Raw genomic sequence first — 13,776 nt, 5'->3', positions numbered from 1 at the left:
ACTACAACACAGGGTGGCAGCTTTTGCCTTAGGCCCTTCTCAAGTCCCTTCATCTCAAGTCCATAACAGATTCTTCTCTTTTCCTCAATTCTGCCTCTGACAGATTTCCCAGCACCTGTCCACTCACTGTCAACTCTGCTATCACCCAGGCCCTCATCACCCCTGCCTGGAGAGCTATACTCCCATCACCCTGCTAGTCTGCTCAGCTCCACTCTTGCCCCCTCCAATCCAGGGTGATCTTTCAAAATTGGAAATCAGATCATGCTACTCCTACTGAGGATGGGTATGGCTCTCCTCACCACCAGTTCTAGCCCCATTGGCCTCTCTTCCCCTCACACTGTCCCCACGGCTGCTCCTTCTCAGCCCTCGGGTCTCTGCTTAAATGCCACTTCCTCCAGAAGCCTTCCCTGGCTGCCGTTTTAGCTCAGTGCGGAGGATTCAAGAGGGCTGCGAATCCTTTGACAGTCCTCCAGTGAGAGGAAGGCTTTATTTTCCCTCCCTTGAGCTAGAGCTGAGACCACTCTGATCAAGAGAATCTCGGCAGGGGCTGGAGGTGGGGTCCAAGAAGACTGCGGATTGCCCTCCTGCCACCTCGGTGCCCTGAGCTCCCACGACTGAAGTGAGGCCCTGGCCCCATGTGGAGAGGGAGGCAGCCCAGCTGAGCCCAGCCTTACAGCTGTCTTCATCAAAGTGCCAGGGAATGTGGGGGAAGCTGTCTTAGACCCTCCAACCCAGACCCTAGCAATTGTTCCATCCCAGCAATCATTGGATTCGTTTATTTGTTTTCTATGTTTGATTTGCATCTCTCCTCCACTAGGTGGTAAATTCCACCACAGCAGGAACCAAGTCTGTCTTGTTTGCCACTGTAAGCCAGGGCCAGGCACGTGGTAGGTGCTCGATAAATACCTACTGAATAAGCGAATCAACAAGTGCAGAATATTGTGGGCACACACAGGAAGGCACCAGGTCAGACTCAAGGAAGCTTTGCAGAGGAAGTGACATCTAAACGCTGAGGCCTAAAGAGCAAGCAGGTGGCAGGGTTCAAAGAACAGGGCCTCGGGGACTGGGTGCCTGCCCCAAGCACACCACCTATGGACATCCCCCACGCCACGTGCTCGAGAGAGAGAGAGAGAGAGAGAGAGAGAGAGAGAGAGAGAGAGAGAGAGGAGGGGCAGTGTCTCATTAACCTGTGTCTTCATCATGAAGCACGGTCTAAGAAAATAAGAGGTCCTCAATATACACATTTCAAATATGATGGCCCACATGGCTTTTCGGAGAGAGATGCCTGAGCTGGAAGCCAGGAGCCCTGGGTTTTCTCACTCAACAGCTCACGATGTGTCCTTTGTAAAATCCCACTCAGCTTGCCTGGCACTCAGTTGGCTTGAGACAAAACAACTGGCTCCCTCTCTGCATCCCTGGGTTATCATCAGGATTGTAAGAGAGCAAAGACGTCAGAGTGCTTTGAAAAAAGTGTTAGAATAGAAATATGTGATGGTAGAAAAGACACATGTGATGATGTTTTTCTCTGAATGTTCAACCTGCCCCAGGTAAACTCTCAGGGCCACCAGCTGAGCCTTTCTTTGAATCAGGTGCCACATGGAACTCAGTCTGGGTTAGTCTAGCCCAGACTCCTCCTGGGTACCTCCTGGGCAGCTGTAAATTTTTCAGCTGCCCAGGTGGAGAGGGAGCAGCTGGAGCCGTAGAGAGACAGAGCCCATGGAGCAAAAGGAGGAGCAATGGACTTGGAGTCAAGAGATGTGAGTTCCTGTTATGGACTGAATGTTTGTGTTGCCCCAGAAGTCATATGTTGACACCCTACTCCCAATGTGGTGGTGTTGGGACATGGGGCCTTTGGCAGGAAATTAGGATTAGATAAGGGGGAGAGGAAGGGAGCCCTCATGATGGGATTAGTGCCCTTGTAAGAGTCTCTAGAGCTTGCTTCCTCTCTCTGTTCCTCTCACTGTGGGAGGACACAAGGAGAATCAGGTGTCCGCAAGCCACAGGAGGGCGTTCACCGGAACCTCACCACGTCGGCACCCTGATCTCAGGCTTCCAGCCTCCAGAAGTGTGAGGACAAACATGTCTGTTTACAAGCCACCGGTCCGTGGTACTTTGTTATAGAAGCCCAAGTGGACTAAGGCAGTGCCCATCCCAGTTTTGCCACTAATTTGCTGTGAGATCTCGGGCAAATTAATTCCCTCTCTGAACCAAATCTCTCAGCCATAGTGAACTTCATAGACCAAGTAAATCCCCTCCCTCCCTTTCTTCCTCCCTTCCTCCTGCTCACTCACAAAGGCCCCACCTCTGCCCCGAGGGGGCCCAGTGTAGTAGGAATAAAATGACCAGACCCATACCCTGAGAGGGTACCTGGCAGATAGGTGGACCCTCTTAACAAAGGATCTACAAGACAGCAGGACAAGGCTTCTCTGGACAGCCAGGACAGAGCACAGCACAGACCCTGTGCACTGAGCTCCAAAGAAGAGGCAGCCAGAGGTCAGGCTGGTTGGCCCTGGGGTCAAAGGGCAAGTCCAGGCATCCCCTGGAGACTCCTGCTTCCAAAAGCCATTGGGGGCAATGCCAAAGCATTAGCCTCATGCAGAGGGCCTGCAGCAGCTGCACTGGCCAGGGCCACACCCTAATTAGACATTTTCAGAGTGTGTCCAGTGGCCTGCTTGGCCGGACTGCCAGCTGGGGCTCCTGTTCTGTCTGGTGGCCTCGGTTAATGAAGCCATGAGGGGCTGACTGAGCTCATTACAGGCAATGCAAGGGAAGAGGGGATGCCCGCCCATGCTCCCCCAGTGCCCCGCCTCCCTCCTCTCCACCATGTTCACACCGAGAACGAGAACGGGAAGAGAGCTGATTTCAAACCAAGAGGAAGGAGAGGGGCAGGAGCTGAGCTCCAGCCGGATCACACAGCCTGGAGGGCTCCCATGACAGCGCAGCCAGAGACGTGGGTTTCTGCAGTGTGTCTGTGGTTTTAGGGGAGTGTTCAGAGTCCATGGCTGTTCTCAGACCACACGCAGGTCCTTTCTTATCTCAGGCCAAGGAGGCAGAATGAGAGCAAAGGTTCAAATCTGTCACTTTCCAATAATTGACCCACAGACATGTTTGTACAAGCCGCTCAGTCAGAGCTTCGCTGTCCTCATCTCTAAGATGGGGTAGTAATACCCATCCAGCTCAGAGTAAGTAGTCAGTTAATGTGCTCAATAAATCATCACTGTTGTTTTTATTATCAAAAGGCAGGCAAGAAAAGGCACAAAATGTGAGCTTCTGAGTGGTGGGACTGCGAGTGATTTTTTTTCTTCTACTTTTCTACATTTTCTAAATTGTATACAATGAGTATTTTACTTTTATCATTTAAAAAAGCACACACTTTCTCCAAAAAATATATCAGAAAAACAAGATTATGTATGAAAGGGCCCAGATAGTGCCTGGGAGGAAGTTATTAACAGAAGCATCCTCCTGCAATGAAAGTTTGAATAGATGAGATTGGGTGGAAAAACATGCATGGTATTTGCGAAAGTGTAATACATTTTTGCCCTTTAATAAAGCAATTTCTTCTCCCCAAATGTCAAGGGAAGAAGGCACAAAAGTGAGTGTTCAAATGCTGAGGCACCGATTTAGGGAGATGTTGAGGGGAGCTTAAAGGAACAGCACTCCCTGGCCGGAGCAGAATGCAAAAGACAGAGAGAGCAAGGTGGACGCAACTAAACAAAGGGTGGTCTATACACACAATGGAGTATCATTCAGCCTTAAAAAGGAAGGACATTCTGACACAGGTGACAACATGGGTATACCTTGCGGACATTAGGCGAAGTGGAATAAGCCAGTCACAAAAGGACAAATACTGTACGATTCCACTAATATGAGGTCCGTAGAGCAGTCAGACTCATAGAGATAGACAGTAGAATGGTGGGTGCCAGGGCGGGGGGAGAGGGAAATGGGGTATTATTTACAGGGTGCAGAGTTTCACACTTGTAAGATGAAGCAAGGGTTCTGGGGAAGGATGGGGGTGATGGTTGCACAACAGTGTGAATGTACTTAATGCCACACTCCTGTACATTTTAAAATATTTAAGGGCTTCCCTGGTGGCGCAGTGGTTGAGAGTCTGCCTGCCGATGCAGGGGCACGGGTTCATGCCCCGGTCCGGGAATTTCCCACATGCCGCGGAGCGGCTGGGCCCGTGAGCCATGGCCGCTGAGCCTGCACGTCTGGAGCCTGTGCTCCGCAACGGGAGAGGCCACAGCAGTGAGAGGCCCGCGTACAGCAAAAATATATATATATATATTTAAGATGGTAAACTTTATGTTATGTGTATTTTACCACAATTTAAAGCTATGTAGAGAGAAAAAAAGAGATCGAACCCAGGGGAAAGAAGAACGGGGCAGGCAGGATGAAACAAGTCTCTGGTCTCCTGGGGTTGAGGGCCATTCACTGGAGAGATGACCCACAGGGGAGGGGGACCTCCAGGGAGTACGGCGGAGGGGGAGACAGGTGTAGGAGGACGCATCCCAGTGAGGTCGTGGCTCCTGCCCACACTTGGCAGCTGGCCCCGCGGGTTCTGAGCTAGGGGCATTTGCAGCTGGAGAACTGAACTCAGCCAGGGACGTGCCCAAGAGGACCAAGCCTCCCTCCCTCCTCGAAATCAGAGCTTGGGGTATGAGAAATTAGGCCCTGGAGGGTGTGTGTAGGTAAATAAGCAACTAAGGCAGCAACTAAGCCTGGCACCGTCCTCCAGGGCAGGAAGGAAGAGGAATGCTTTGAGCATCTGTTTCACAGGGAAGAAATTCTGAGGCCATTGTGCTGAAGGAATGCAGACATGGGCTGGCTCACCCCCAGATAAAAGAGAACTGGGGAGAGTCAGGATGTCCTGAAAGGAGGTAGGCTGTCACCTTGGCCCAAATGGAAGACAGCACAGAGCCTGGTGCTTGGTGGGATAATCACAACAGAACAATTTATTGAGCACTTAACTCTCTGTGACAAGCACTTCTCTTGGGTCCCTTGTGTATTCCCTTCAGCATCTTTATGGGTAGCAACTATTTCTAGCTTCACTTTACGCTGAGGAAGACTGAGGCTTGGAGTTGGAAGTTACCTGCAGACCCCGGGCCCTAGACGCACACCATCTGCCCCCAGTGAGTCCTTGCCTCATTTCTGCTTCAGCCCCAGCACTGCCTCCCACCGCCCCAGACCCCTGGCCCCTTCTCACTTGAACTGGTGCTCCCGGGAGCTGCGGATCTTGGAGGAGAAGCGCTCAGCCAGTTTCTCCAGGCTGCGGGAGTACTCAAGCTCGATCTCGGCTTTCCGGCGGAAAAACTCCTGGAGGTCCTGGAGCAGCTGCAGCCTCGACTCAGACTGCTGCTCCAAGCACTTGAACTGCTCCACCAGCTGCGTGCGGATCTCTGCGGACAGAGGCAGGAGCAGGCTGTTAGGCGATGGTGGGGAGAGCAGAGGGACCCACCCAGTCAACCCAATGTCAGTGGCCCAGGCACTGCAATTCCAGCTGCCCCCTCCCTACCATCTGCCACCCAGAGCCTCTCCAGGCATTGGCAGGATGATTTGGCAAATGCCAGTTTTGGCCATGGTGTAACCCAGTGTTTTCCAAGTTGAATCATTGCACGTCACCACCACGATTTTTGCCATATCCACATACGACCAGCATTATTATTTCTTCTGTATGATCTAGTAAATTTGCTCATTTTTCTTACTGGAAAGAACTTACAGTTTTATGTCATTATGACAAGTGTAAAACTAGAACGACTTGCCACCCTGATACACAGAAAATTTATTCAACAAAAACAGAAACTTTGTAAAATTCTCTCTAAAGACTACTGCTATCAAACGCCCTAAGCCTAAACTGCTCAATCTCCATCAACAAGAGGAATACAGGAGCATGAGAGGAGTTAAAGACAGACTTTCTCCAGGTATAGTCAGGACTGAGCGAGGGCTGAGCGTTTCAGTGTTATTCACTCTTAGGTTTCAGGGTTATTTAAGGCCATGCCTGTGTTCTACTCTGAATCACCTTGAATTCCATTGCATCAACATCTCAGGTATGTAGCCCCGACTTCAGGAAATCCTGACAGAGCAAATCAGGTCTGTGCAACCAGGGCAAAAGTTCATAAGCAGGGGCTAGAGATAAAAATCACAGCCAGATCCCAGTGGTTCTGCCACTGCTGCCATCTCCATGCATTAACCCCTTCCCTGCCATCCCACGAGCTGCTCAAGAGATCAGTCTCCCCACACTATGCTCACACCAACTCCCTGCTCAAAACTGCCCAAGGCACCCCCGCTCTGGCTGAGTATTAAGTCCAACTCCTTAGCACAGAATTCAAGGCCACCCATCACCTGGCCCCAAACTTCATTTCTCTGGATTTACCCCCAGTGGACTCTCCAAGTAATCCAAACCAGTCCCTGAGATGTCCAATTCCTCCTGCAGAAATGGGCCTCCTGTCTGAAAAGGTGGCCAGCACCATCTTAGCATCCTTTGGAGAAATGGTCTTCAAAGGGGGCAGCCCTACTCTGGGGCACTCGAAGCCTTCCCAAGGGGTGCACAGGCAGGAAGTGTTACAAAGGAATCGGTTTGAGATCCTGTTTCCATTCCCACTCTTTCCTCCTCTGCCTGAGAATGTGCCTCAGCATCTCTCCTTTCCCACCTCACTCTTTACAACCGTCCTCTCTCTTTGCAGAAGAAAGACTAACTTCTCCGTCGTCCAGAATCTGGCTATGGTGCAGTGCCCCAAAGTGTCAAGACAGACTTTGAGGACGATTTAGAATGTTGGTGCTCGCAAATCTTCTTTAACCAATTCATAAATCCTCGCTCCTCAAAGTGTGGTCCATGGACCAGTAGCATTAGCATCACCCATAGACTTATTAGAAACACAGAACCTCAGGTCCCAACTCAGACCTCCTGAATCACAATCTGCATTTTAACAAGATCCCTGGATGGTCCTTATGCACCTTAAAGCCATCAACCATTCATCCACATCATTATGAGAAGTATTTCCCATACTGTCTTACTTTTTATTTTTAGTATTTATCAAATTATAAAACATTGATATTATTTTGATGAACTGTATGATAAATCAATCTGAAATAAAGATACTTAGGGTTTTATGGCCAAAGGAATTTTTTTTAAAGGTCCATTTCAATTTAAATACATATTTTGGGCAAAAAGAATAGAGCAATCAATAAAAAAGTTCAGGGACTTCCCTGGTGGTCCAGTGGTAAAGAATCTGCCTTACAATGCAGGGGACGTGGGTTCGATCCCTGGTCAGGGAATTAAGATTCCACATGTCAAGGGGCAACTAAGCCCGTGCGCCACAACTACTGAGCTTGTGTGCCTCAAAGAGAGAGCCCACGTGCTGCAACTAAGACCTGACACAGCCAAAAAAGAAATAAAATAAATAAATAATAAGTAAAAAAATAACAAAGTTCAAGCATAAAAATATATTACAATAAAATTCTGTGAAGGAAGTAGAAGGAAATTATGAGCTCAAGAAGGTAAAGACAGGAACAATGTAAATGTAAAATTTCTGCCTTGTATAGGTCATTTTTGATGAGTGGTGGTGGATACCAATATATTGTGGTATTTATCTTACCACCTGGTAATTCCACTCATGGATCATACCCCAAAGAAATCAGTGTTTATGTCTACAAAAAAATATGGAAAAATACTCATAGAAGATTTATAGCTAAATATTAGAAACAACCCAAAATGTCCATTAAGAGTAGATAAGATTTTTTTTCAGTAGGGCAATTTATTTCAAAATGCTTGTCACTCTTAAAATAGTAAAGTAAATTTATCCAAAGAGTAGGTAAGATTTTTTAAATGTGAGATATTCATTCAATGGAATACTATACAATAAGGAAAAAATGAACTACTGCTTGCTTCCTGCTTAACTCTCCTTATGTTGATGGAAAGAAGGAAGAAAAAATGAGATCATGCAAAAATAGTTTATGGTGATAGAGGTCAGAGAAATGATCACCTTTGGGGAATACTGACTGAGAGGGGATGTGAGGGTACATTCTGGAATGCTGGAGATAGACTATTAAGGTTACACCTTGATCTGGGTGGTAGGCACACTGGTAAAAATGAACTGAGCTGCACACTTAAGATCTGGGCATTCTACTGTTTATAAGTGATACTTCAATAAAAAGGCAAACTAAAAATTGCTGTTATTTAGTTTCCATTTGATACATTTAAGAGAGTAGGGTAATTTTGCTCTAAGAGGTCAATATTTACAACACGGCAGAAATGATATCCTTTGTAACTATTTAAACTTCTAATGAAACATTTCAGATGTCAAGTTAAAATGTGTGGGGCAAAAGAGATTTTTTCCCCCAAAGTTCATTTAGAGGGTAGGCAAGCAAAAAAGTTTTAAAACCAGTGCTTTAGAGCCCAAGCTCTGCTCCTCCCAGGAAGTCCTGGACAGCTCAGCCCTCATGACCCTCCTATGAACTCCCTTGGTACTTGCAATTAGTCTCAGACCGCCTCGTACTATTTTTTTAATTCTTCATGTATGCGCGTCATATCGCCTTAGCTCCCCGAATGAAATTTAAGTTCTAACAGTGGATTCTCCCAGCACACATGGTATATCAGTATCTGTATAGCAAATTACTATTTGCCTTTACCAAGTGCTTTTACCCAAGGACATCAATTGCTGTGATTATGGGAACCTCACCCAACACACACACACACACACACACACACACACACACACCCCACACACAAGCACCATACACACACCACACATACACCAGACACACATACAACACACGCACACTCACACAAAACGCACACACTCACCATGCACGCATTTACACACACCACACACAACCCACCACAGATACACACACCATACACAAACCACATACATATACCACACAAACTCACATACCACACATACACCACAACCACCACACACACACTACAAACACACCACATACCACACACACACCACACATGTCCACATGCACACTCACACACATACACCACACACATTCACACACACCACACATACACTATTCCCACACCAGACATGGATATTATTATTATCCATTTTTACAGATGAAGAAACCAAGGCTTCTGTGTGAACCAATCAGGAACTTGTCCAAGGTCACATTTTGTTCTATGAACTGTAACAATCTACGCAGGCACTCCTTGACACAGCCTACTTGTTAAATTGGATTGAGATGCCTTCACTCCACAAGTGCAAACCCTGCCATATCAACACATAGTTACAAAAATGCTTTCTAAATATTTTTTTTTTGATGGGAACTATTTTTAAAGTCTTTACTGAATTTGTTACAATATTGCTTCTGTTTTTATGTTTTGGTTTTTTGGCCCGGAGGCATGTGGGATCTTAGCTCCCCAACCAGGGATCGAACCCGCACCCACTGCATTGGAAGGCGAAGTCTTAACCACTGGACCACCAGAGGAGTCCCTAAATATTTTTAAAATTACTTGTAGACCATCCACTATTTAGGACTCATAATAACCTTAATAATTATTGTGAGCACTTACAGAGCACATCATGTGTTCCACGCCTGATGCTGAGTTCTTTGGATATTTATCTCACAGAATCTGTATAGCACCCCCTCTAAGGTGGGTGCTACTAGTATTCCCCCACTTTTTCCCCATAGATGAGGAAGTGGAGGCTCAGAGGTAAGCAGTCTCTGGTCATAACCGCTGATGTGTGGCAATTAAGCTAAAAATCAAGCCCAGCTCCTTCAGATGGGAGCAATGACCCTCCCAACTCCTCACTTAACTGAGGCCATACTACTTGCTTTAAAAGACTTGAATCTAACTTCTTGTGTTCAATATACAAGAAGTTGTGTATTCAACTTCTTGTATCCTTTTTGTAACAAGACGGTGGGCTAAAGAGATATTATTTATCAAAAATGCTGCAGCCACTGCCTTCCTCCATTATAGGGCATGATCAGGAGCCAATGTTCTCATATTTTAGAGGAAAATCTCATAAATCACACTGTGCTGACAGGAGATGATTTGGAAGGAGCAGAGAAACCTCCCCCAGTTCACACAAGCAGCTGGAGGCTCTAGCAGCTTGGACGGCTCAGAGTCAAGTCTTTCTAGCAGGAAATGCCCTGGCAGGAGCCGGACTGCAGCCTGCTGGTGCTGTAGAACCCTGCAGGGATTTGACTACCCATCTCCTTTTCTCTAACTCCCTTCCAACTTGCTCTTCCTTGGAGCCAGCACAGATTTGGTTTTTCTCCTGGAAGATTTCAAAAGGAGGGGGAAATAAATAAATAAATAAAACAATTGCTCACAAGGCACGGACTTCATTCAGAAGACTGTCCCCTGGGAGTGGTTCCAGGCTCAGCACAGCACTGAGTGGCAGAAAAATCAAAGGGGGTTGGGCAGGGAGGAGAAGGGGCTTGGAAAGTCGGAAAAGCCTTTGATATCAGAACCTTAGAGCTGCAGGGGACCTGCATGACTCCTGGCGCAGCCTCTGGTTTTACAGACAGAGGCGTGAAGCCCAGAGAAGGTCTCCTGAAGCACAGCTCTCCGTGTGTTGCTCTCCTGATAAAACTCTCCATGGAGTAATAGGGGAGAACAAATCCTACTCTATATTTGATGTGCTTCTTTTACTTTAATCTTTGTATTCTGTTGCTTTTGCTACAAGTTAACCATGAAAAGAATGTTGCCTATGGCCTGAAATATACAGGATAGCCCTTCTCAAGTCTCCGGCCTTTAAAGGAATAACACTCTTCCATTCATATAGAGATTAAAAAGTTGCAGAACAGAGAATAACATTTGTGCTGCTGGAGGTTTACAAGAACACTGTGACCAGGCCTGCGTAAACAGCTGCAGGAACAAAGGATTCAAAGGATTCCTGCGCCAAGAAGTTTGCAACCACCAACAACACCCCCTCCCCTTTTAGTAAGAAAGAAGCCTGAATCCTGACTCCGGGAAGATGGTCCTTTGGGACACTAGTCCATCATCTTCTCAGTCTCCTGGCTTTCCAAATAAAGTCACTATTCCCTGCCACAACAACCCGTCTCTCAAATTACTGGCCTGTTGTGCTGCGAGCAGGACGAGCTTGGACTTAGAAAGATGACTCCCTATTGCTTACAGGATAGAGGCCAAACGCCTCCGACGTTCAGAGTCCAAGAGTCGACAGCCTGCCTAACCACCCCCCTTAACACTCCCGCTTATTGTGCAAGCAACAGTCTCACCCAAGACCATGGCGCCTGCACCAATGCTACCACCCATGGCAATACTCAGGTGACCCACGTTCCAGGAGGACAAGTTTCCTCACTCTTCACCCCACTCACAACCACAACCTCACAAGCAGAGGGAGCAGGGAGATTCTTCAGATCCAAGGTAATTAAGAATTCTTTTTTTTTTTAATTTAATTTTATTTTGATTCTTTTCCCTCTCTTTTTTTAAATTTTATTTATTTATTTTTGGCTGCATTGGGTCTTTGTTGTGGTGCGCGGGCTTCTCATTGCAGTGGCTTCTCTTGTTGTGGAGCACGGGCTCTAGGTGCACAGGCTTCAGTAGTTGTAGCACATGGGCTCAGTAGTTGTGGCTCACGGGCTCTAGAGCACAGGCTCAGTAGTTGTGGCGCACGGGCTTAGGTGCTCCACGGCATGTGGGATCTTCCAGGACCAGGGTCTGAACCCGTGCCCCCTGCATTGGCAGGCGAATTCTTTTTTTTTTTTTTTTTTGCGTTACGCGGGCCTCTCACTGCCGTGGCCTCTCCCGTTGCGGAGCACAGGCTCCGGACGCGCAGGCTCAACGGCCATGGCTCACAGGCCCAGCCGGCATGTGGGCATGTGTGATCTTCCCGGACCAGGGCACGAACCCGTGTCCCCCACATCGGCAGGCGGACTCTCAACCACTGCGCCACCAGGGAAGCCCAGGCAGGCGGATTCTTAACCACTGCGCCACCAGGGAAGCCCTCTATTTTTTTTTTTTTTAATTAAGACTATTTTTAGAGCAGTTTTAGGTTTAAAGAAAAATTAACCAGAAAGTACAGAGTTCTCATATAACCTCCCTTACTCTCCTGCACAGATTCCCCTATTATTAGCCTCTTGCATTGGTGTGGTACATTTATTACAATTGATGGACAATACTGATATATTATTATTAACTAAAGTCCATAGATTACATTAGGGTCACTCTTGTGTTTTACATCTATGGTTTTAAAAAATGCATCATGTCATGTAGGCATCACTACAGTATTATAGAGAGTATTTTCACTGCCCTAAAAATCCCCTATGCTCCATCTAGTCATCCTTTCCTCCGTCCTCGTCCTAACCCCCAGCAACTACTCATCTTTTACTATCTCTGTAGTTTTGCCTTTTTCTAAAGGTTGTATAGTTGGAATCATACATTATGTAGGCTTTAAAACTGGCTTCTTTTACTTAGTAATATGCACTTACGGTTCTTTCATGTCTTTTCATGGCTTGATAGCACATTTCTTTTTATTGCTGCATAATATTCCATTATTTGTAATAATATTTATGGTTTCTGTATCCACTCACCTTTTTGACAATTATGAATATTTTGTGCAAGCTTTTTTGTAAACATAAGTCATCACCCCATCTGGATAAATACCTTTTTGTTAAGTAATAGACTAAATTTAAGAGCAGTTTTAGGTTTACAGGAAAAAGAGGGAATTCTAGTTTTAAAACACAGGAGTTTTAAAAATTAGTACAAAATTCAAAAAGTAGAAAGTGTATAAAGAGGAAGTTCTCTCTTCCACCCTTGTTCACCAGCCACCTAGTCCCTCTCTAGCAAGGTAACCAAGTTTCCAAGTTCATGTTTCTAGAAATAACTGCATATTTCAAAAACATTATGTCCCCTGTTTTTATACATATTATATAGCATGACATTCACAGTGTTCTGTACTTTCTTCTTTTAAGAATACATTGTAAGGGACTTCGCTCCAATGCAGGGAGCACAGATTCAATCCCTGGTCGGGGAACTAAGATCCCGCATGCTGCATGCTGCAGCCAAAAACAAAACAAAACAAAACACAGACACACAAAATACACTGGGGAACTCAATCCATGTCATTTTATAAAGAACTTCCACATTCCTTTTTACAGCACTATAGAATTCCATATTCTATATTCTATATTCCAGATGTAAAATTTTTTTAGCCAGTCCCCTTTCCTGGACCTTTAGGTTGTTTGTAATTGTTTACCACCATAAAAAGTGCTGGAATAAACAGCCATATACAAGCCTCATTTTGCACACCTGCAGGGATGTCACCTGTGTGATGAATTCTTCACATAGAAGTGCAGATCAAAAGGCACTGATGTTAGCATTTTGAGATTGCAAAAGTGCCCTTCCCTGAAATTTCACCAACTTGTACTCCCAGCAGAAATTTATGAGAGGGTCACAGGGACTATTAGAAACCTGACACGCTGGGATTTACTTCAAAATAACCTTGGGTAGGGGACCAGGGAGTGGTAGCAATATAGGTAAAAAACATGATTGGCCTTGAGTTGATTGGTGAAGTTTAGCTGTAGTGATGAACATGGGGAAGAGGCTTCTTATACTATTCTCTCTAATTTTGTAATGTTTGAAACTTTCCGTAATAAAAAGGAGAACAAAGAAAGTCAGGCAAGGCCAGAAATATGATACAGAGCCTGCAGCTCTGGTTAACAGGTCTGACCAGTTAGAAATTAAGAATGCCAATAACTTGTCCCTAGAGGCCTCTGCCCCTATCCTGCAGAGGGCTCTCCTGGGCTAGAAGGAGGGGCCAGAGCACGACCCTCAGAGCAGGCCCCACTCAATTCTCATCC

General features: G+C 46.2%; 1 protein-coding gene across 3 annotated transcripts in view; it reads right to left on the bottom strand.

The window, feature by feature from the left end:
- The window catches only part of SRGAP3 (SLIT-ROBO Rho GTPase activating protein 3), a gene marked incomplete at both ends in the record, with an annotated part of 250,892 nt that overhangs the window by 129,932 nt on the left and 107,184 nt on the right, over positions 1-13,776 (bottom strand). For all 3 annotated transcript variants that reach the window (XM_082847212.1, XM_082847211.1, XM_082847213.1), the window contains one exon: positions 5,207-5,399. In XM_082847212.1, coding sequence (XP_082703338.1) covers positions 5,207-5,399 — 193 coding nt within the window. The remainder of the gene's footprint in view (positions 1-5,206; positions 5,400-13,776) is intronic.

This window comes from Leucopleurus acutus (genome assembly GCF_964270905.1).
Source record: "Leucopleurus acutus genome assembly, chromosome: 10".
Classification (NCBI taxonomy): domain Eukaryota; kingdom Metazoa; phylum Chordata; class Mammalia; order Artiodactyla; family Delphinidae; genus Leucopleurus; species Leucopleurus acutus.
This window is presented reverse-complemented; position numbering and strand designations above follow the sequence as displayed.